This window comes from Tenrec ecaudatus, chromosome 13 (assembly GCF_050624435.1).
Source record: "Tenrec ecaudatus isolate mTenEca1 chromosome 13, mTenEca1.hap1, whole genome shotgun sequence".
Classification (NCBI taxonomy): Eukaryota; Metazoa; Chordata; class Mammalia; order Afrosoricida; family Tenrecidae; genus Tenrec; species Tenrec ecaudatus.
The window spans coordinates 126,077,136-126,102,135 of NC_134542.1; the positions used below are offsets into that span (position 1 = coordinate 126,077,136).

Consider the following 25,000-nt stretch of genomic DNA (forward strand, 5'->3'; position numbering starts at 1 on the left):
TCTCGTCATACCAAGAAACCATTAATCCATTTGCTGTGTCTCTAGATTTATAACTAGCAATAATAAAAACCATAATAGATAGAAAAGAAACCAGAAAATATTAAAAACTAGAACAAATTTGAAATGTGTGAAAAGAGAGATCAAAAAGGTAAGATTGTACATTTTCATCTGACTGCATCTGTAGTCATTCACTTTCCAATGCACTTTGCCTGACAGCAAGCCGTTCATACCCCAAGTCCACGGTCAGAGGGAAGTCACCAGAGGTTGAAAGCATGTGTGTTTCCTTCCCTTCACTTCTTTTAACTGAAAACGACTTTTAAATTGGTCCAAATTGCATTTTAACTTAGCCATGTCTTCCATGATCAGCTTTAGCATGCTCCCCTCTAATAGCAAGGCGCTCCCCACATCCCTCAACTATGGAAATTTACAGAAAGGCTTAGTCCATGTGGGGACCCCGCAAGTGCATTTTTGGTCCCTAATATCGTCTATAGACTCCTGCAAGCCAGGTGTTCACAATTTAAGCTCTGATACCATTCCTTCCTTTGAATCTGGGTTTCAGTATTTACTTACATCCTTGGATCATACTGGCTGGTGTGCTTGTTCCATGTGGCCTTAGTTCAGTGGTTCTCAACCTTCCTAATGCCTCGACTCTTTATGTTGTGGTGACCTCCAACCATAAAATTATTTTTTGCTGCTGTTATATTTCATAATGCAAATATAGTTTTCATTATGAAAAATTGAACATAATGCATAGTGAGTAATCACAAAAACAATACGTAATTATATATTGTGAAATATTTAGTTCCAATTGCAACTGAGTGAAATTTTGTCTGGAAGCATGGTCTTCACATCAGATACTCGTATGTGGGCGGATCTGCATGTGGGTAGACCTCCCTGGAGACAGATAGAGGAGTGGTGTCTTGGTTCCTAAGACCATGTGAAATAGAGTGTTTTCTGACAGTCTTAGGTGTGACCCCTGTGAAAGGGTCACTCGGACCCCCCCAGGGGTTGCGCCCCACGGGTTGAGAACCACTGCCTTAGTTGATCTTTCATTGAGGTTACTGGTTGTTTTAAGACCTTACATGCTATTCTTTCTGATCACTGGGCACCATCTTGTTTCTGAATCGCACCCAGGTAGTCAGTGATCTCTTCATGAGGGTGAGCGCCAAGCAGGGCCATGTCATTAGAACCAATTGTTCTTACCTTTGGGTCTAGAATTGAGTGTGAACCAAACATCCATTCATAGCTATACATGGTTTATATATGTTTCTGGTTTGCTTTAGAGATATCATTGCCACTTTCTGTTAATCATCCCCCTGTGGTATAATTCATTTGATGTCGTTAATTTAGCAAATGGTAGAGAACTTGAAACACTGTTGAGAAAAGGAAATCATATGCAGCTAGGAACTGCAATACATGAATTGTTAACTTGTGCAGATTAAACTCTTAGTGACTGCACACTATTTACACGTTGTGAATTAGGGATAACATAAAGCTTTCAATAATAATCATTCACAACAGCAGAGCCGCACGTATCAGATTAATATACATCACAAGAAAGCAATATTTCATTGTTTTGGAAAATAAATTTTATTAATAAAATTTTAAATAAATATCTTGTTGTTTTGGAAAATAATTTTTATTAATGCTTCCCTTAGCCTAGCTCTTTGTTGCTTATTTCCTATGTTCTGCTTTGGTCCTTTATGCTTCCACAGGTGAGATCCCTCCTAAGCATGAATCACCTTACTGACAGTTACTTGGAAGTCAAGAGGGAGAAATAAGGGGGCTAGCCAAGCATTTAGGACCAGGGTGAGAGAAATTTGGCATTTCACAGAAGAAGCTTGATTTCTAACTGTGTAGCTATGTACATATAATCTGAGGATTGCCATCTGCTCTCGAACAAACAAAAATTCACCTAGAATAGAGCAGCTCTCTAGAGACAAGAACATAAACTCAGGGATACTTTAAGAACTTTGAACCCAGTAGGTTCAAATGACTGTAAATACTCGTGTATAAGCCGAGTTTTCCAGAACATTTTTAATGCAGGTTTTGTGGTTAAAATTAGATGTCTTGGCTGATAATGGGGTCGGCTTAGACTCGAGTATGTACGGTATATGACCTGGAAGGCCTGAAAGCACACTGCTGCAGGGCCTTTCAGAGGCTCCACACATCGGTAGGGAAAAGGGACGTGGCACTTTAGTGGATGACTGTTAGAATTTGTCGCAGCTGCTGTCGTCATTATCATCATGTGCCATTTTTATGTTTCCAAAGCAGTTCTGTATTTATGTTGCCCGTTGTGTAAGATAGAGTTCCTCTACTAAAGTGCTGTCGTGTTCTGGGATGACCTACTTCTCTGCTATGGAACATTGCAGGATACTTAGCAAATCCAGCCCTTGTTAGTATATACCAGTAGCAACTTATAATCACTGTGACCATAGAAATGTCACCCCTACCCAACACACATCAATTTCTGAAGCATACTTAATAAGTCTTGGTCCTATGTTAAGATGAACATCAGTAGTTAGAACTTTGTGTTTTAATTAAAAACAAGCAATAGGAGGCCTTTGTGTTGCCCATTCACTTTCGGAAACTTGTGAATGTGGTGTCAAAAAAGGCATAAATTAAATTCTTTTGCAGCCATTTTTGCCCTTGAACTTGGTTTCTTTGGCGTAGATGCTGCATAAGGAACAGTTGTTTGTTCACTACGCTGAAGTGTAGTCTGCCAGAATTGAATGAATGGTTTCCCTTAACCAGTTTTAGGAAAAACAAATTAAAAGTTGCAAAATTAAAAAAAATCAAACAAAAAACAAGCAATAGGAATCATCTGGCCTGTTTCCCTTGCCTTCTTCACACAGGTAAAGATGCTTGATCGCCTCTCCCAAACCCAAGTGGATAATGGCACCAAGACAGTTCAACCTGTGTAGCTAGTTTTGTTTTGTAGAACTTGGGAAAATGAGTTGGACATTGTGCCTGCCTTTTCAAAGCTTGGGGAGATTAGAAAATACTTGAAACAAAGATTAGTGCAAAGCGGTGTATATAAAAGAGAGTGTCAACATACACGCTCTACATTTAACTGTTTCAGAGAATCACGATAAAGCCAGCAGGTGATGTATTCCCAAGAAAGATCATGCCATCAACTTGGTTCTGACTCAACTGTGATACTGTGTGCAACAGAATGAAACTGTCATCTTCCATCCTCCTAATTGTCCTCATGCTTGAGTCCATCGATGCAGCCACTGTGTCAGTCCATCATGGGCCAGGGCTCTCCTCTTTTTCACTGCCCAGGAGTTTCTCAAACACGCGATCCTTCTTCCGGAACCGGTCTCGCCTGACACCATGTCCCAAGTACACAAGACAGAGTCTTTCCATTCTGGCTGCTCGGCTTCTAAGACAGATTTGTTTTGTCTCTTGTCATCCACGGTGCTTTCAATGCTCCTGACCAGCGCCATGATTCAAAGGGGTCAATGTTACTTTGGCCTTCCTTATTCAGTGTCCAACTTTCAAATTCATAAGAGGTGTTGGAAAATGAGGTATTTTTAGGTCAGGCACACCTCAGTCCTCAGAACACTTTAAGGAGATCTTGTGCAGCAGATTTACCCAATGCAAGAGTCGTGTGATCTTTTGAATACTGCTTCATGAGCATCGCTTGTACATCCAACCAAGATACAATCCTCGGCGACTTCAGTATTTTCTCAGACGTTATGTGGTTTCCGCTGTCTTTACATTGGGTTATAACCCATATTGAAGTCAGCAGTCCTTGACCTTCACCAGCAAGTGCTTCAAGGCCTCCTCACCTGCAGCAAGCAAGGTTGTGTCATCGGCATATCACAAGCTGTTAATAAGCCTTCTTCCGAGTCTATACAACATTCTCCTTTAAATAATCCAGCTTCTCTAGATTCCTTGCTCAGCATATGGATTAAAGAAGTCTTACGAGAGGAAGCATTCCGGATGCACACCTTTCCTGCTCTGAGCCGGGCAGTATTTTCCTGTGTTCTCTTCATACAACTGCCGCCTGCTCCCTGTACAAGTTCCGCATGGATACATAATGAAGTATTCCAGAATTCCCATTCTTCTCAAGGCTATCCACAGTCTAATCCTTTAGATCAGTGGCTCTCAACCTGTGGATCACGACCCCTTTGGGGGTTAATGACCCTTTCACAGGGGTCACACAAGACCATTGGATGACACATATTTCCAATGGTCTTAGGAACCAAGACACCGCTCCCGTGTCCATCTCCAGGCGGGTCTGTTCACGTGCAGATATGCCCACAGACCAGTACCTGGCATGAAGACTGTTATCATGCTACATCATGCTTCAAGACAAAATTTTATTTAGTTGTCATTAGAAATAAATATTTCACAATATGTAATTACATATTATTTTGTGATTACTCACTATGCTTTAATTACCGTATATACTCGCGTATAAGCTGAGTTTTTCAGCACAAAAAATGTGCTGAAAAACGGGGGTTTGGCTTATACACGGGTCAGTGGTACCCCAGCGAGGTGTAACATCTCGGTGCCCCCCCGCCCCCGCCTGGGACGAGCACCCATTATATCGCAAGTAATTGCCGTTCCTCCACTGTTCATTCAAAGCCCCACTGACACTGCAGGGCTTTGAACATTTGCTTACTCACATCTAACCAATCAGAGCCGTCCTATGACGTGGACGGCTCCAATTCGCAGAAGGACCCATAATGATTCACGTACTCTGGCAACTGAACTGGTAAGGATGTGTCTGTGGCTGCGCTCCGTCTCCCTCCTCTGGTCTCTATTAATTCACAGCCTGCACTTTCCACCCTAAGCTTATACTCAAGTCAATCAGTTTTTCTGGTTTCCCAGGTAATAATTAGGTACCTCGGCTTGTATTCAGGTCGGCTTATATTCGAGTATATACGGAATGTTCAGTGTGTAACAATGAAAATACATCCTGCAAAGTAAATAAATAATAAAAGTTTTTAAAAGAGAAAATATATCCTGCATATCAGATATATGCATTATGATTCATCACAGTAGCAAAATGACAGTGATGAAGTAGCAACGAAAATAATTTTATGGTTGGGGGTCACCACCCCATGAGGGTTGCGGCAGTAGGAAGGTTGAGAACCACTGGTTTAGTCAGTCAATAACACCAAGTAAAACATCTTCCTGGCAATCTCTTCTTTCTGCCAAGAGCTGTCTGACGTCAGCAGTGATAGCCCTTTTCCCATATCCTCTTCTGAATCCATCCTGAGCCTTTGTCTGTCAGTTTTGTTATACTATGGTAGTTTGTGTCTTGCTTTGGTATTAGAAGCTATATCATTTGTCTTTAAAATCCAGCAGTGTCAACCAAAGTGAACAAGTGTCAGCAGTGTTTCCAGACAAATGACAGACTACAAAGAAGGAATACATTGTTCACTTCTGTGGAATTAGCCATGGAAAACCTTAAAGAGAGAATTGAAACAAGAAATGCCATAGATGATAATAAAATTGGATCACTTTGTGAAAGTCGAATAGGTGAAAAAAGGGTGCAGAAAGATTCAGTGGGTCATGGTCTGGCAGTAGGGTAGAGGTAGATTGAATATCATATAAGTTGGGGGAGGCATGAGGAAAGTGGCAGTAAGGAGGGAGTGTTGGCATAGTTTAGGGTCCCTTCCTTTGAGAAAGCTTGCTTTTCAAGCCTCCTCTCCCCATACCATTCCCAGCCACAAGCTGGAGTTTTAGTACCTTCCACCATGCTGCTACAGCACCTTGCACCACTGGCACAACATAGTCAGTTTCCCGGGCTGTCTTGTTCTCTGGAGGCGATCTTGGTTATCATTGTATTTCTAACCCCTAGCATCAAAATCAAACTCACTGCCAGTCAGTTCCTACTCACAGCAAGTGTCTAAGAGAGAGTAGAAGGGTCCCTATGGGTTTCCAGCGCTGTACATCTTATGTGTTGTCAGGTGCCGTCGAGTAGGTTCTGACCCATACAACCCGACATCCAACAGAACCCAACACCGCCTGCTCTGTTGCCAGTCTCACAATCGTGCCCACAGTTGAGCCCATCATTGGAGCCACTGTGTCAATCCAGCACATCCAGGGTCTCTTTGGCTGCCCCTCTTCTTTCCCAAGCATGATGTCCTCCAGGCACTGTACTTCTTTGATAACATGTCCGAAGTATGTAAGACAAACATCTTGCTATTCTTGCATTCTGGCCATACTTCTTCCAAGACACATTTGTTTGTCCTTTTGGAAGCCTTGGTAATGCCCATATTCTTCACCAACACCACAATTCAAATGCACCGATCCTTCTTCAGTCTTGCCTTGTTCGGTGTCCAACTTTCACATGCAGATGAAGCATTTGAAATGACCATGGCTCGGATCAGGCACATCTTAGTCCTCAAAATAACCGCCCTGCTATTTAGCACTCTAAAGAATTCTTAGGCAGCAGACTTACCCACTGTGAAGCAACGGTTGATCTCTTGCATGCTGCTTCCATGAGCCTTGATTGCGTATCCAGACAAGGTAAAGGCTTTGACGCCTTCAGACACTCCTCCGTGGACCATGATGTTGCCTACTGATCCCGCTGTGAGGATCTTTGTTTCTTAACGTTGCGCTGTAATCCACACTGGCAGTGGCACTCCTTGAGCATCATCAGCAAGCCCTGTGAGACCTCCTCAGCAGCAAGGTTGGGTCATCTGCATATCACAGGTGGTTAATTAGCCTTCCTCCAATCCTGATGCTACATTCTTCTTCATAAAGGCCAGCTTTTCTGATGACTTGCTCAGCAGTCAGATTAAATAAGCATGGTGAGAGGATACACCACTGATAGACACCATGATGGTAAACCATGCAGTACTTCCTTATTCTGTGCACACAATTGCTTCTTGGTCCATGAACAAATTTTGTGGGAGCACAGTGAATTGTTCTGGGATTCTTCTCAAGGCTCTCCATGGTTTCTTATGGTCCTCACAGTCCAATGTCATGGAATAGTCAATAATAAAACACAAGGAAACATCTCTCTGGTGCTCTCTGCTTTCAGCCAAGATCCATCTGACATCAGCAATGATAGCCATTGTTCTACGCCCTCTTCTGAATCCAGGCCGAAATTCTGGCAGCTCCCAGGCAATGTATTGCTATGTTGTTGGATGATCTTCAGCAAAATTTTACTTGCACCTTGTGTGTAACAGTAATGATATTATTCTATACTTTGAGCATTCTATTGAGTCACCTTTCTTTCAGAAATGAATCTCTTCTACTCAGTTGGCCACGTAGCTGTCTTCCACGTTTCCTGGCACGATGAGTGAGTGCTTTCAGTGCTTCACGATCTTGTTGAAACATTTCCATTGGTTTTCCATCAATTTCTGAAGCCTTTGTTTTGACTGGTGTTTCAGGTGGAGTGTGAATTTCTTACTTCGGCAGCATAGTTTCTTGTTCATGTGCTGCCTCCTTAAAGAGTTTGCAATCGGTTAGTCCTTTTTATTGAGGAGTCACGCAGCTCCGATAACTTTACGTTGTACCATCTTCTTCTGACGCCACCTTTGTCATTTAAAATTATGCTTACAGGAGCTTTCAGTGTTGCAACTCGAGTCTCGGATTTATTCTTTCGTTCCTTCGCCTTAAGCGATGCTAAGTGTGCTGTGCCGGTTGGGCCTTCGAACGCTCTTTGCACGTTTCATGATAACATTTGGCTCGTCTTCTCTTCCTACCCTGGTTAGAATGGAGCAAAATAAAATTTCAGTTCATTGTTGGACAACATACATCAGACAGACCAAAAAATAAATAAACAGCATCTTCATAGACAACAAAAGGAAAAAGAGACCTTTTTATATTTGGCCTTTGTAACTATCTCATACAAACCAAGTCCTTATTGTACAGCTAAGTACATACACAAAAACAGTTACTGGAATGCTTAGAATAAGATTGTATGTTCTTGTTGATTTTGCTGTTTTTACAAAAAAAATTTACCCCCTCTTTGATCGATAGCGAGCCTGGTCACACACCGCAGGTAAAATCCGAAGTAGGACAGAGAATCTCAGAAGTCTGTTTGGTCATGTGAGATCATTAAAAGTACCTGAACCCTAACAATATGTACAAAAATATTAAATGTAGATTAAAAAACTAAAAACAAACTTTCCTTTTTAAAGTACTTTTAAGACACAAAGCAGAGCCTTGGAAGTGTTGGCCTCTCCTACTGCAATCTGCAGTGGGCTTTTGGTGCTGGGCAGTGCTGTCACCTGCAGCGTGGGCAGGCGGGCACAGCTGTACTGGAAGAGGACCATGGTTACATTCAGAGACTGGAGTGCAGGTTGAACAGGTCAGGGGGGCCTTTTCCCGTCAGTTGAGCTTTCCTTTTGCTGTCTAGTGACCCGCGTTGGCCTGTACCTTTTGGTACAGTGACTCTGCTTCTTGGTATCAACATTATCATCCTGCTCATCTTCAGCTACCCGCTCCCTGTGTAGCTGCCTCAGCCTCCTCTTTTCCACCTTTCTCCCCTCGTCTTCCTCCTCCCTGCCTGCTGCACTTTGCCCACTTGTTGTCAGCTTCCTGTTCCCCCTTTTCCCAGTTAGTGTTCCTGTTGAGTGAGGGCCTCTCTTCCATTCTCCGTCTCCCCACAACCTCCATCTTCTCCTTTCAGTCCTTGGTGATCTCAGGATGATGTCCACAGCCGTGTCTGATGTGCTGGGGCACGCTTGGGGTGCAGGGAGTTTGGGGACTGAGGCTGGGGAGCTGCCTGGGTCCGCAGTGGCGACAGAGGCTGTGTTAAGCAGGCCCCGGAACCAAGTGCGAAGACGGCTTTTCAGAGCAGCCAGTGGGGGGGAATTTCTAGTCAGCAATTTAACTTCATAACTTCTTCCATTTGCCTTAGCTACTCTGAATAAGAGCAAGTTCCCAAGTGTCTTCTGACATCCACTGTGATCTTGTCTGTCTTTCTTGTGTTTTTAATCACCTCTTGCTTTTTTAATGAGTGATGTTCTTGATGGCCCCCCACAGCTCTTTGGTCTTCTGTCGTTAGTGTTCAGTACATCACATCCCTTCTTGAGTTGTTCTTGAAATTCAGGCAGGCTAGACTTAAGGTTGTATTTTAACTCTTGTGGACTTGCTTTAATTTCCTTCAGTTTGAACCTGAACTTGCATGTGAGCAATCTATGGATGTTACAAAGTTAGCACCTGGCCTGATTTTAAGCTGCTGATATTGAGCTTATCCAGATGTCGTCATTCTGTGTATTCTATCTGAAGACGTCCATATGAGTAGCAGCTGTTTGTGTGTTGTTGACAAAGGTCTTTTATGACCAAGTTGTTGGTCTTGCACAATTCTAGCTTGTGATCTCCAGCTTCGTTTTTGTCACCACAACCACATTTTCCAATTACTGTTCCTCTTCATTTCAAAAATTACAAATCCTTACTGGATCTGAAAGCCTCATCTTTCCCAGAGATTACCAGGCATCTCATAACCCATTGTGCCACCGGGACCCTAACTAGCACCAGGTAAAGGCTTGCTAAAATGTTATTGAGTGATTAATTGTATAGATTTAAGGTATTTTAAATGGACTAGTTTAAGGGTAAAGAAATGGCGTTCATTTCATCAGAGAAAGACAAACTTTGGATTGTGCTTTCCTTGAATGGGTCCCTATGGCTTGTAAGATATACTTCTGTAGAATTAGGGACGCTAGACACCAGCAGAAGGGGATCATGAAAAGGTGGGAACTAACATTTGCAGAAATAGCACATAAATGAACAACTGGAAGCTTGCTGAAAGATGGAAGGGAAAAAGAGCAGAGTGACTATAGAAAATCATTTCTAACCTCTATATGACACTATTACAGGGGAATATAAAAATTTCTTTATTTGTATGGTATTTTCTACACTTTTTGTAGAAAAGGCATTCTGAGAAATTAATGTAAACACAGATTCTTTAATGCACACTGATGGCTTGTTCATATGTACGTTGCATGCAAGACTGCTGCAGTGAGATTAAACCAAAGGACAATGACAAGCCCTGTTAGCAATGCTGCCATGAGCTCAGTTTCTGATTTGAAGAGAACCTTCCATCCCTTCGGGATTTTTATTTCCCTCCGTCTCCGCCATAGACGGCTTCATTCCACTTGTCCAGTTGTTCTTCATGTTCCATTTTTAGAATGATAAACAAACAGAAATTTAACAATTATAATACTGTTGGGTCACTTAAACTCTGAGTTTACTTAATGGGTTAACAGGTTGTTTGAAGGAGTTTGGGATAAGAGAAACACAGTGATGAGTGTAATTAATGTTGCTGAGCGGTGCATGTAAAACTTGGTTTAAATGGCATCTGCATTGTTGCTTACATAGCTACCATCATAAAGTAGAAGACAGCTCATTTATCGTCCCTAATATGCAAAATACTAAAACTTATTTATTTATTTGAACACTCCCCAGGCGCTGCTTTGAATTTTTAGATTTACTTTTACAAGAATGGCAGACACATTCACTGGAACGGTGAGTATCTGTTTCGAAGCTTTGATCCTCCGAATCGAATCTTGAGATTTACATCAGTGAGTAGCCTAACCCATTTTCTGAAAGAAATGAAAGCATTTGGAAAACATTGTTTTGAGCCTGTCACATTCACAGAAATGTATGAAATTTGATTTTTAAAAAAATTTTTATTAGGGGCTCATACAACTCTTATCACAATCCACACATATACATACATCAATTGTATAAAGCACATCCGTACATTCTTTGCCCTCATCATTTTCGAAGCATTTGCTCTCCACTTAAACCCTTTGCATCAGGTCCTCTTTTTTTCCCCTCCCTCCCTACTCCCCCCTCCCTCATGAGCCCTTGATAATTTATAGATTATTATTTTGTCATATCTTGCCCTATCCCGCGTCTCCCTTCACCCCCTTTTCTGTTGTCTATCCCCCAGGGAGGAGGTCACATGTAGATCCTTGTAATCGGTTCCCCTTTTCAACCCACTCACCCTCTACCCTCCCAGTATCGCTCCTCATAGCCCTGGTCCTGAAGGTATCATCCGCCCTGGATTCCCTGTGCCTCCAGCTCCTATATGCAGATTGGTTTTTTAAAATGTAGTGTGCTGTACATTATGGACAATGCACAACCCCAGAGCTTGGAGAGCTTCTTTGTTGACTCCTGTCTAGCTGAATGACACTGATCGGTTCCCTCGCGGTGATTACAGGGGCTCCGTCTTAGAACTATAGATGAATTTCACTCCCTTGAAAGTTTGCTTCTTCAGAAGTTTTCTCCTTATCGGAGTGTTGTACGGCGACTTTTATGTTATTATTATAAAGTGAATGTATTTTTTAATATAGGTCATGCTGGGGGGCTCTCACATGTATTATAGCAACCCATGCATCCATTATCTCAAGCAGACATGTACATTTGGTGGCATCAACCATTTCTAAACATGTTCTTTCCTCTTGAGCTCTCTGATATCAGCTCCTCTTTGTTTTTTCTCCCTTCCCCTCCCGCCACCACCAAGAATCCTTAATGTAGTAGGTATTGCTATTTAAACGTGCCTTACACCGCCCAGTCTGTCCCTTCACCTACTGACCAGGTACTCGGCCCCTCAATGATTGTGGGCGAATTCTTGAAGCAGTGTTTGTCTGTTTATTTTGAGATTCTTTTTCTGTCATTTTCAATTCCTAAAAATTTTTGGTGTCTCTTGTTCTTTCATAGTTCATTTTAAAGACAATGGATGATGATTTTTTCTCACCTATAAATTAACCATATTCAATTTGTGGAGAACTTCGTGGCATATTAAGAATTTCATTCGTAGCGGAATTTAATAAATAGATTATAGCTGTGGGCCTCGGCCTTGGTTGGCAGTGGTCAAAGATGAAGCAAAACTAAACTAATCTCTAGGATTTATCTGAAATTAAACATTTTGAAAAGAAAATATACTCTCACAAGTTTTTCCCAACCTTCTTATTTCTTTGTTTAAGTATCTGATCCTGGAATTTCGAGTTAGAATGTGGATTAAGATTGAGCAGAACCAAAAGCCTGGAGGCCTCACCGACCGCCCCTTCGTGCATTTCATTCACTTCCTAGCCTCCTGCCTGCCTCGTGGCGCGCGTGCTCTCAGCTGTATGGAGAGAAGCAAACACTGTAGATGGGCTAATAGGGTTGGTCATTTGTCCTCCGATTTTGAGGGTGTCCAAGGAATGGCAGCTTGCGATGATCATACATGTGATGTTTTCATGCTTTTTTCCCATTTTTGCTGGCATCTTAATCTAGCAGGAATGGGCCTGCCTTTGTGAATGAGCTTTATTGAAAGTTTGCCCTATCTCTGATCCTCATTGTTTGTGCAAATGCTGTCCAGTCACTTTAGGTTCCGATATATACAGGTCAACAATCCATGTATTTTGGTCTAAAGGCTGTCCTATGTATACATACCTTCCTTTTCTAAACAGTATTTGAAATTCTATAACATTGGCTAAATTAATGATACTATCAATATATTACTCTATGCCCCATGGGATGATTTCTGTTCCCCAATGAACATAAAGTGGACCAGGGACATAGATAAGCCATGAGACACGAATGGATTTTGAGCTCACCCTTATTCATAGCCCCCATCGACGAGTGATTTGTTCCTACGGCATGGCCTATGGGACCGGACACGCACGCAGAGAGGCCATGGAAGTTGTGAGTGCTACAGCAAAGTGTGGGGAACTCTGGTAGTGCCTGGCTGTTAGGAGGAGTCCCGTCTGGGTTCTTGAAGACTTGTCTTAAACTACGCAGCCATCTCAGTGGGATGCCGGCTTAAGTCCAGAGGGAAGAATGACACCAAACCGTGTGACCTCCCAAGGATTACACTGCCTTTTGAATTTCCAGTATGCCAGTTGAACTTGGTGTTCCCGGAGACTGTGGTCTTGAGTACCCAGACCCTCCTACCTGTTTTTAATCCACATGAAACCGTAAATATTTATTATTTTTACTGCTTTGTTTTCCAAACGTCTAGACACATATCAGTATTAGCTGAAACGATAAAGAAAGGAATTCATGATGCCGATTCTGAAGCACGGATAGAAGCCAGAAAGTAAGTTTTTATCCTATTCCTCGCCCCTTATTCACTTTGGTTTTTATACATCTGCTGTCTAGATTGCTGCCTTCGCTGTCTTTCTTACTAATCAAGATCTCGTGAAAAAGCCAAATCAGAATCCAAAGTTATTTTTGGCTTGGTAGTGGTGGCCAGGCACTAAGTAATTCTGGTCTTGGGATTTAGGAGATGGATGTTTGCATGCTTCTTGGGTCCGTTCAGGGGCTCTTTGGCTTTCCCATGGAGACTTATCATGCAGGACTGTAGTCAAATCTTTGCAGCCTTGTAGTCGTCCTCGGTGTGAACCGTGTGTGTAGAGACGGATTCTAGGAGCCCTGGTTGCCTAGTGGGTTACACTTAGAACTGCAAGGTCAACTGTTCAAGACAACTAGCCACTGCTCAGAGGGAGGTGGGGCTTTCTCTTGTAAAGAGTTGTGTCTCGGGGACCCACAGGGCCATTTCTACTCTGCCCTATAGCGTCACTATGAGTCAGATCTGATTTGATGATAGAGTTTGGTTTAGAGTTTTGAGACTTGGATTGACCTGATGCACAATGGTATCATAGTGATCGCTCATTGCTTTCATCTCTTGTTTGCTGTGCATTTTCCATTAATACTGGTTATAATTCAGCCATGTGGCCATTATGTTGGGTATAAATTTGCCATTGTGATTTTATATATATATGTGTATATATATATATATATATATATATATATATATATATATATATATATATATACTGTTAGATTCTAAACTAAGATATATGAGAGGCTACCCTTCATCCCCCCTAACCCCCACCCCCCCAAAAAAAAATGAAGGAGAAAAGCTCCACTGAGCAGAGCTTTCATAGGACACATTTTCCCTGCTAGGTGACCAACAAGCAACTCGCTCTGAGTTGGTGCACCCAGTGGCATTACCTGGGAAGGGGCTCTGGTCAGGGTGAATTTTCTGGTAAAAGCAGTTTCATTTGAAACTCGATTTTTGTGGTGGCTGATTGAAGAGAACAGGGTGCGGCTGTGAAATTCTGTTTCCCGCACGGCATGAATGCCGCAGAAACTGCTCCGGTGTTGAGCACAGCTCACCAGGACAGCGCTGTGGGCAAACCGCACGTGGACACGTGGTTTTCTCGTTTCAAGAAAGGTGAAATGCCGATGGATGACAAACCTTATTCTGGACGTCTGTCAACTTCCTGAATGGAAGAAAATGCCAGCAAAATGTGTGTACCTTGTGATCAAAGACCGACAACAGACCATGGAAGAGATGGGGACGTTAACTGGACTATCTTGAAGCTTGGTTCAGTGTATTTTAATGGAAGATTTGGGAATGAGATGGGAACTGCAAAATTTGTGCAGCGGGTTCTGACCGACCAGCAAGAAGAGCATCAATTGGAAGCGAGCCGTGCTTTGAAAGGACAGCTCCCGTGCGCCCCAGACTTTGATTTTCAAGGCCATTACTGGTGATGAGACACGGTGCCATTCTTACGACGCCCAAAACAACCACCATCGGAGCCAGTGGAAGATGCCATCATCACCTCTCCCCCCAAAAGCTGATCAGGTGAAATCACGGATCAAGATGAGGCTCATTTGTTTTATACGAGGGGAGTGGTGCGTTTGGAGTGCATTCCACCAGGCCAGACTGTTAATCAAGCTTTCTATTTAGAGATTCTGAAAAGACTGAGTAACAGACAAAAGAGGCCTGATTTGTGGCAGATGCAGGACTGGTTTTGCCATGGTGACATTTCACCTGCTCATGCGGCCATCTCGGCGGAGCCCAAAACACCAGCCTCTTTTGCTCTACTCCCTGACTCACGTCACCTCGCTCTGGTGACTTCCTTTTGTTGTCTCGAATGAGGAGGGACACGGAAGGACAACAGTGTCGAAAAGGTGAAGCCAAATATTGATGGAGATGCTGTCAGCCATCCAAAGAGCTGAGTTTGAAAAATGTAATAGATCAAGTGTAATGGAAAGTACTTTGAAGATGATAAGGTTGTTTTGTAAAACATTTTGAATACGTAGTTGGGGGTGGGGAGAATTCTCGGGTTTTGGGGGTACCCCCTGGTATACTTTCTTGGGATGGTCATAGGTGTATGCTGGCAATTTTGCATCCACGACTGCCTTTCCTGTTCTTCCAAAACCAATTCTTGTAATGAATGCAGGATAAAAGCCAGCTTTACTAACTTTGGACAGTAGAGCTTTCTTTGACTGCTTAAATATCTCCTGAGCCAATGCTTGTCACCCTGGACTACCCTGACAGTTAAGTTATATCTTCCTTGTTTCTGATTTCTATGGAACATCTCACTAAACTCCAAAGGCCTTACCACCATCTCATTTCAAGTAGTTTCTACTGAATTAGTGACCACTAAAAATTTTTAGGAATGGATTTGCTATTTTTAATCCTTGTATTGTCTTTCCCCTCCCCCCCCCAATTTTCCTAGTTCTTTAATTGTAATAAAGAGCCCATGTAGTGCTGAACATCTTTCTACTTAAATATTCAAATAATGAATATCAAAGCGCATTTATAAAAACTACCAATCCTTCTCTTCTACCCACAGTTGGAGACGTTTTAGCTATCCCCTGTAACGCTCCTCGGTCTTACAAGCCAGGAGCTTTCATTCCTGTTTTGTCAATGAGAATGAGATTCAGAGAAGTTAAGTAACTTGCCCAGTGTCCAAAAATCCCCCAAACAACAACAACACAAAGCCAGTAAGTTGTGAGGCCTGGTCTTTTTGTCTTTGCGCGCGCTCTCTCTCTCTCTCTCTCTAACTGTGCTCCTGCTTCTACTGCCTTAAAAAGCCCGGGTGGATGTGCTTCCAGTCTTAGAAGATGTGGGTGGTGCATGCCTGCTCTAACAGGAAGCTGTGTCCTCCCGCAGATGTTACTGGGGTTTCCACAGTCACTTCAGCAAAGACGCGGAACACTTATACCAAAACTTGGAGTCCTCCTACCAGAAAGCCCTGCAGTCCCATTTGAAGAATTCAGACAGCATCGTGTCACTGCCTCAATCAGACCGTTCATCCTCTAGCTCGCAGGAGAGCCTGAAGTAAGGAATTGAGCTTTGCTTTTGCCCAGCGAGAGGTATTCTATGAAAAACAAAGTCCGTGCTTTTAAATGTGTGGGCCTGAGACCTGCGTGTAGAGTCTGGGACTGGGCTCGGATGTGGCACTGAATGGTAAGAACCACACGGCCTTGCTGGCCGCTCTGATTAGCTGTCAGTGAAATTTACATGGCAGTCCTTAGCATGTCGTTTTAGAGTAACTTAAATTAATTCTAAAGTAGAACAAGCAGTATAAGGAACCCTGACGGATGAGAGGGGAAGCTTAGGGCTATTCGCTGTCGTTTCGCCCGTTGAAACCCACCAGCTACTCCCTGGGAGACAGGTGAGACTACTCCCCTGAGGATGTGCCATCTCAGAGACCCAGTCTCTGTCCTGTCTTTAATCGTCACCACGCCAGAATCGACTCAACGGCATTGGGTAGGCGGGTAAGCCATTCACAGAGAAATGCGTCAAAGCGCCTTTGAGAAGTGGTGAGAATTAACCCGGAGATCAGTTTCGAATGGAAAGGCATTAGAAACCTAGGACGTAGTCTAACATTAGAGCCCCAGGGAGGTCCGGTTCTCCATTTGACAGCTGCTGGATAGGTTCGTGGTGTTGAGTCCACTCAGAGGTTCCGAGAAAGAAAGCCTGGGCAATGTCCCCGCTTTGCAATCCCTGTGGGGCACAGTTTTACACAACCAACTCTTAGCCACAGATCTGTTTGTATTTATTTTTAATTTTTAGAGTTTGCCACCTCTCTCCATCTCTAACAGCTGTCTATAGCTTTGCATTCTCTGTGCCTGAAAGGCAAACCCAGGAGGATACTGGTAAAGCCTTGCTTAACAATGGAGAGCTTGCTTAAGACTGCCGGCAAGAGCCTCTTTAAAGAAATCACCACATCACCATAACTTCCTGTTGTGGTTTGTAGTCTTGTTGTGTTAAGGCAGCTCGTATACAACTGACGGTAAATGTTGTCTATCTTCATCTTTAGCCGGCCCCTCACAGCGAAAAGAAGTCCTACTGGAAGTACGGCATCCAGAGGTAAGGTGACTCCCTGAGCAGACACTGGTCCACGGAGCCCTCTCTCTATTAACCCACTGCTTGGGAGGCTGCTTCATTGCGAGGGTGGTGACCCGCAGGCAGGTTCTTCCGTGAACGGCATTGTTAACATGATGCATGCTGGCAGAAGTTAAGCTCAGTGATTTTGACACTGTTTCCTCCATCGTGTTATTTCTGCCACGAAGCGTTCTGTTCTTGCTCTTCTCCCTTCATAAGACGGGTGACCATACCTTGTCGTGTTTGGAGTAGTAGCCCCCGGGGCAGTTTAGTGGCTGCTAGAGACAGGAGAGTGGTGCATCTTCTTTGTACCGCCTCAACGTGGAAGTACTTCTAGGTAAGCCTGTTGTATGATGAGAAAACGGATCAGATGTGAAAATTCTCTTACTTCCCACGTTAACTGGAACGAGAGTTTATTTTGCGGGGTAGTTCATACTCCTTGATTACAAGAGAAGAAAGGGCATAGGTGTATAGCTGTGGTTACTTTTTAATTTCTTTCAGTCCTTTGTCCATGTCCTGTCGTAAGTGACACCGGGTGTTGATCACTGCTGTGTGCTTACATAACTACCTCTTTCTTTTCAAGCAAGTAAAACAACATCAAGTTATAACAATAAATACTTTAAATTTCAATACAGCCCATGCTAACTTTTGGTCCTTCGTTGCTAAAGCTTCTACAGTTAGTACCAAATCTGCGTCCACAACTGGATCCCTCCAGCGGTCTCGAAGTGACATTGATGTGAATGCAGCTGCCAGTGCCAAGTCCAAGGTCTCCTCGTCTGCAGGTGTCGTGCCTTTCAGCTCTGCAGCAGCTTTGCCGCCAGGCTCTTACGCATCCTTAGGTAACTGTCCCCTCCCATTGCGCGCACAACGCGCTTTCTCCCCAGCTCTGCCGTGCGTGTGAGATCTCCTGTGTTTAAATGGTGTTGCTCATTGAGAAGTTAACACAACTCTTAGGACATTTTCACGGTCACCGGATATTTAAGTATAAATAACTTTCTGTACTTATTGATGATTAATAACCACCTTTGAGTCTTTGAGTGCCTTCTTTCTCTGGAACGTCAGCGTTTCAGTCGGGTGTAAGCGCACTCAGACTCTCCTCAACCTCACCTGGAGCGCTTCCTTCCTTGAGTTTTGCTTCATGGCAAGCCCCTATCCCTCAGGCCAGAGCTGCCTTTCCCTCCTGTGGCACTAGGGGGAGCAAGCCGGAGAATGTTGTGAAGAAACCTCCAGGTGCATCACAGATCTTCACTGTCGCAGTGCCTTAATTTTCAAGTAAAAGGTGCTGGTGGAGTGTGGCTGTACCAGAAGGCGAAGGACCTGTGACCAAACATATCTGTGTAAGACCTGCTGTCCTCGTGTGTCACCCTCCATGAGTGGATCCAACCTTCATCTCAGGATTGCCACCCAGTTTTTCTAAAACCCATAGACCTTCTTTAAAAAATTACTATCTGGCACAGTAGTAAGTCAGTTACTCATGCTTTACAGCCAACTTTAGTGGCTAATTTATTCCGGCTTGATTTTATTTTATTCTTGAAAAAAGCCAAGTGTGCAAACCAAAATCAGGGGTCAGCGAATTTTTGAGATGGAATAGCCACGCCCGTCCCTCCCAACAATTTCAAGGTTATTCAAGAGCCATAAATTTTCACAAACAAATGAAATCAATCACCATTATCTGAGTAATGTCCATCATATGAAACTATGACAGTTTTATGTTCATTTTCAGTTGCACTTCAGAGCTATTTGTACATGACAAAAAGTTGCATATTGCTCTTGAGCAGCGATTTTCCAATCCTTAAGCTAGATATCTTGGGTTTTAAAGAAATTAGTAAAATTTAAATTCCTAGAAAATTAGTTACTTTAGGTGGCTTACAGACTAATTCCAAAGTACGTTCTAAAATGGTTTTCCACTTTGAAAGCACAGTAAGAGAACACTGAGAGAATGTTTGGAGGTCTGTCATTTATAAGCCTTATGACTTTGATCTGGCCACCGATAACTTAACTCTGCTTCTCCTGCCCATAAACTACTGGTGCTAGCAGCTTCCTGCGTAGTTCAGTTCAGTGGATTAAGCCACTTAGGTGGATCCATGAAATGCCATAGAAGTCCTTTGTAAACTGTCATTATATAAGTCGAAGAAAGTGTCATTATTATATAAATATTATGTTGAAAGTGTATATTGTGTCTTTGGGGCCAGGGCGTGGTGCCCCAACTGACTGGATGGAAAACACTCCTAAAGGCCAACAAACGATCCCTGAACTAACTACAAAAAAAAAAAAAAAAAGGAAAAAGTACATATTGTAAAATACTTGTCAAACCAAAGGTTATTCCTGTTTTCCTTCGGGAATACTTCATTCATGCAGACACTGCAGTCTGGAAGAAACTCAGCCAGATTTATTCTCCGGTATTCTTTCACTAATGCAGCGTTACATAGAAGTCTTTATATTTTACTGACATTGGACAGAAATACTGACTCCACTCTGCTATGCTGAGTCAGTTCTATTAATATTTCGTTCCATTTAAAAATACTTAAACCTGCGTTTCAGTACAGTAAACCCACCTGTAATATTTGTAATTGGTATTGGCTCATTGCTTGAAAATTTGAGTGAAAACACCTTTAGGGGTACCTGAAGTTGTGTTTGGTTTTCCGTGAATATTTGGAATGCCTCAGTATGACTGCAGACTACCCCTCGGTGCTAATACAAGTGCTCAGATTTTTTGGTCTAACTGACCCGTTCGAAGCACCGATGATAGAGTTCAACCTCATGTTACCTGTTTCATTACAAATCAAAGTATGCTGACTCTCTTACCTTTCCTGATGATCCTGCCTCCATTTGCAAAATCAGAGGAGCCCTGGTGCTACAGGGATTAACTGCTTGGTTGTTCACCAAAACGTCAGCAGTTTGAGCCCACCAGCTGCTCTGGGGAAGAAAGGTGTGCTAATCTGTTTCCATGAAAATGTACAGCATTGGAAATTCTCTGGGGTGGTTATACTCATGGCCATTAGGGGTCAGAATCAATTTGACAAGAGTTCCTTATCAAGTTAAAAACACACCCACAAATCATTTGAAATGTAATCTTACTGAGACTTTGTTCCGATTACTACTTAGCGTGATACCATTTGCAGTAACACATCCTACATGTGTGTAAAGTGTAGCATTAAAGCTGATGCTCCTTCTCCGAATTTCTAGAGTCCAGGCATGTGAGGGAAGACATGGAGAGCATAGGCCTTGACTCAGGTACAGTGCTTGACAGCTCTGCTGCGGGCTATGTAGTTGGGGTAGGCACTGCTACAGCTGGCTGCTCTGGCCTTCTTACCTGGCTCTTCCGTACAGGTGACGCTGTGTTCGACTCTTCAGTATGTAAATTTGTCATCGTTTTTTCTATTTCGCTAGAATGTCACACCGAGGAAACGTAACTCTTTTTAAGAGAATGAGGATTGGCTTAAAAACAAACAAACAAAAACCACACTTTCAGCTGTAGCACTTCTGAGGGTTGTTCTTGTGCGTTTTGTCTTTTAAAACCTAAAGCACTTTCTGCTACGCTAACTTCGTTATCAAGTGCACTGATGTGTTTGGGACTCTCTCTGCTGTTGAACTTGGCTTTCCTTTCAGTTTTGTTTTTAAATTGTACTCTTTGCTTTTTTAGTAGCCAATGACATTCCGCTTTTTTTGAATGTTACTAATTGTTCCTTGTTATCCCTTCCTTTGTTTTTTTAATTTGCTTAAAGATGGCACTGCCACTAAAGCGGAGGGTAAGCGGTTTGTTTCTGTGACTTGAGATGTGTTTCCCTCTCACGATTCTGTTACCACCCAGTGTTGCCTGGTGCCCAGTGTCCCAACTGCGATCCCTGCACGAGGTGTTGCACGTGCTCCCTCCGTTCACGTCATTCCATTTCCACTGGGTTCTGCCCTGCTGTACTTGAATCCTTTTCTCTCTTTACTGTGTCACCTTCTTGTGAATCTTGGCAACTACATACTCTGGGAACTCAGATCCCATGCTGAGTGTAAGTAGGCAGTAACATGGACTTTTTTTCCCTGTGGTTTTTCATTACTTCTTGTTTTGTGGCCTCTTGCGACAAGCCTTTCCTTTTTTTGGCAGGGGGTGGGGGATAAATTTCACAGACTAGTAAAGATTTTTTTTTAGTAATTAAATAAAATATTTAAAGCACCTTTCTCTCCCCTGAAGGTTCTGAATTTTATGACGTCACGTTTATCATTATCACTGGCACATCCCCATTCGTATTAAATACCTTCTTTATGCTATGTTTTGCACTATACACGGTACGGAAAGCGTGGTGGGAGATCCGGAAGTATATCTAGAGCTACTTGGTTGGGGGCTTTTCCTCCATGCTCAAGAAGCATTTCCTGAGGATGCATTGTCTTTTTAAAAGTTTCACCCATTGGTAGAGTCCCTATGAGTCAGAATCATCTCATTGGCAGTGAATTTTGTTTGGGCTTGAGTTCCTTCGCCAGAGGGTTGTGCTTAGCACATGCCAGACCAGGTCACCCCTTTTTAACACGGACGAGTAGGAAGCATGACAAAGCCTGGTTCTTCGGTGCCTTGCTTCTCGGCTAAGCTAGGGCGTAGCCTCGCCCCTGGATAACACTTTCAATTAGGAACACTTGGTTGATTTTCAACCATCATGTAGCCACTCTCAAAGGTCAGAGTGGATTTGGTTTTATCCTGATGTGTACAGTGCACAGTTAAGTTAATCTATGTTTCTTAAGATACTCAGAAATAGGGGGGAAAGAAGAAATAGAGGTTTTGTTTGGTTTTTAAGTTTAGCACAATCCTAAGAGTCCCTCCCCTCAAGATTCTGCTACAGTGAATGTGTTCGTGGCCAAGGAATAGGAATTTTAAGCCCGCCCCATTGGCAATTCTTACGGCTGGCAATTTGTAAAGCTCAGCCCACAGGGAAAGGACAAGAGACGTAGGTGTACCGCGAGGACCTCTGAGTAAAAGACTGAAGGTAGATATCATTAAGAAGCTGATCGACGACTTTCTTCTTTCATGTAAGTATTCATATCGCCTCTTCCTTAAGTTGGAAGGAAAATGGAAGGATGGAATACATTTTTTTAAAGTAGTCAGTATCGTACCCTGGAGGATGAAGGAAATGACCCAAGGGGGGCTACAAAAGCAATTTAGGGTGCTACACTTTATTTTGGATTGTGGACTATAGTACAAACGTTTTTAGTTGGGGAGAGGGGGATCGATTATATTTTTTCTTAAAAGGGGGCACTAGGTCAAAAAAAGGGTAGGAATAGAGCCGTGTAGTCGGAGTGGAAAGTGACAATCCCTGGGAATATAATTCTCGCTCCTGAGTAAGGTCTGAAAGTTGTACCCTCAATCTGTACAATAGACTACGAAAAAGACAAGCTGTCTCTTACTAGTTTGCCTTCTCAGAAGAGAAATATGGGAGTGATATTTGGGGCCTAAAGTAGCAAAGGGAGTCTTGAACTTTGTTTACAAAGGCTGTGCAGGTTGTTTTAGCTCTAACTAGTCATAGCTGCTTGTTATGGAAATGTAGAGACATCACTGGGAGATTTGTTAGTCCGAATGCTTCTGGTCTAATCCTAACACTTTTGTGCCTGTTTTAGCAGTGAAACATAGAAATGATGCTTTCAACGCTATCTTGAATAACAGAAAAAACCTCAGTAAACACAATTTATTACTTGGTCTGTAGTATTTTGGAATTATTATGGATCTTTTAAAATTTCAGAGTAAAGCTTTGACTCTTTTACTATGTAGCTACAAAAACAAGAGTTTCTTACGTTCATCCTTATGGGGCTTAGTTGAAGTTTGAATTGGTGTTTGGAAGCACTAAAATCTAAATTATCCATGTGAATTCTGAAAACTACCTGACTATGGAAATGAAGAAAAAAATTTTAAGTTATACATGTCAAGGGGGTGGGACTTTCTAATATAATTAATCAGAAAGAAAGTTTGTAAAGAACTATAAAAAATAGCTAGACGGAAACAGAGGAATGGTTTAGGAAGCAGAACATGGATAGAGGTATATGTATTGGCCCCTGTACGTATATTTATATGGCACTATGCTGAGGTTGTGGACGGACTTCGGCTCTCTGCTCATGCCCTACCTCAGTGCACGAACACGGCACAATCATTGAAGACACATTGGGTGCATAAGCAAATGTGAAGAAAGCGGATGGTGCCTGGCTATTAAAAGATACAGCGCCTGGGCTTTAAAGGCCATCTAGTAGAGAAGCAGCAAACCCACATGGAGGAAGCACACCAGCCTGTGCGATCATGAGTTGTTGCCAGGACCGGGTAACAGGCGTCAGAAGACCACAAACAAACAAGCAAACAAACAAAAAACATATTGTTGAGAACAAGGGCAGTCAGAGCAAAGACCCCAAAGCCAACCTGTAGACAGTGGCACGTCCCCTCACTGAGGGGTCACAGAGAAGGGATGAGCCAATCAGGGTGCAGTTAAGCACTGGTGAAACACACAACGCTCCTGGTTCCTTGAGGCTTCCTCATCCCCCACTGCCATGACCCCAGTGCTGCCTTTCACTGTGGGCTCGACCGGAGCATGTGCACAGGGACAGATAAGACCTAAGAGCTCACGGCACGTGGAATCCAGGAACAGGAAAGGGAGTAGCGATACCAGAAAGGTAAGGGGAAGGTAGGGAAAGGAGGAGAGGAAGGGGGAACCGATGATGATCCACACCTAACCGCACACCCTCCCCCTAGGGTGATGAACAGCAGAAACCATGTGGAAAGCGAAACAGTGGTCGGTGTAAACTATGAAAATAATAATAATTTAACATGGATCAAGGGGCCACGAAGTGGGGGGGGGGAGAAGAGCAGATACCAAGGGCTCAATGGCAAATACATGTATAGAAAATAACGATGGTACTATATGTACAAATGTGCTTGATACAATTGTGTGGACAGGAGCTGTAAGAGCCCTCAATAAAATACTTAAAAACAAAAGAAGAAATAGTTTTGGGACAATATTTCCAGCTTATCTTTCAGAAATGGTCAGTTTGACTGTTTCTAAAAGAATAATTTTGTGATTTGGAGGAAGAAAGCAATAGCTTTTTTGTTGTTGTTCATGAGAAAATTAGTCGTTTAAATGTTGACGTTATCTGGTAAATCAAGTGAACTCATGTAATTTTTTTTTCTAAGCTAAGAAAGAGTAAAAACATTGTCCCTCAAAATATGTAATTTAAAATAAAAACATACGATGCTCGAATGACCTATCGACACTGATACCTCATTGATAGTTGTAGAGACTAGTCATGTTTTTTTTGTTTGTTTTTTTTCCTTTTTTTTTATTTTAACAATTTATTGGGGCTGATACAATTCTTTTCACAGTTCATACATATACATACATCAATTGTATAAAGCACATCTGTACAGTCTTTGCCCTAATCATTTTTTTCTCTTTTCTTCTTTTACATTTTATTAGGGACTCAAACAACTCTTACCACAATCCATACATATACATACATCAATTGTATAAAGCACATCCATACATTCCCTGCCCCAATCATTCTCAAGGCATTTGCTCTCCACTTAAGCCCCTTGCATCAGGTCCTCTTTTTTTTCCCCCCCTCCCTCCCCATTCCCCCCTCGCTCATATGCCCTTGGTAATTTATACATCGTTATTTTGTCATATCTTGCCCTATCTGGAGTCTCCCTTCCCCCCTTCTCTGCTGTCCCTCTCCCAGGGAAGAGGTCACATGTGGATCCTTGTAATCAGTTCCCCCTTTCCAACCCACTCACCCTCCACTCTCCCAGCATCGTCCCTCACGCCCTTGGTCCTGAAGGTATCATCCACCCTGGATTCCCTGTACCTCCAACCCTCATATGTACCAGTGTACAGCCTCTGTCCTATCCAGCCCTGCAAGGTAGAATTCGGATCATGTTAGTTGGGGGGAGGA

The 25,000-nt window shown here is 42.8% G+C and overlaps 1 protein-coding gene and 1 non-coding gene across 2 annotated transcripts in view; both read left to right on the forward strand.

The window, feature by feature from the left end:
• Window positions 1–25,000, forward strand: part of CLASP1 (cytoplasmic linker associated protein 1) — a 348,219-nt gene that overhangs the window by 183,635 nt on the left and 139,584 nt on the right. The window contains exons 15-19 of the mRNA XM_075530220.1: window positions 10,381–10,440; window positions 12,926–13,003; window positions 15,875–16,042; window positions 17,028–17,077; window positions 17,761–17,931. Of these exons, the coding sequence (XP_075386335.1) occupies window positions 10,381–10,440; window positions 12,926–13,003; window positions 15,875–16,042; window positions 17,028–17,077; window positions 17,761–17,931 (527 nt within the window). The remainder of the gene's footprint in view (window positions 1–10,380; window positions 10,441–12,925; window positions 13,004–15,874; window positions 16,043–17,027; window positions 17,078–17,760; window positions 17,932–25,000) is intronic.
• On the forward strand, window positions 2,560–2,693 carry LOC142425201 (small nucleolar RNA SNORA13). The gene has a single exon (XR_012779557.1). It is a non-coding gene; the product is annotated as a small nucleolar RNA SNORA13 (small nucleolar RNA).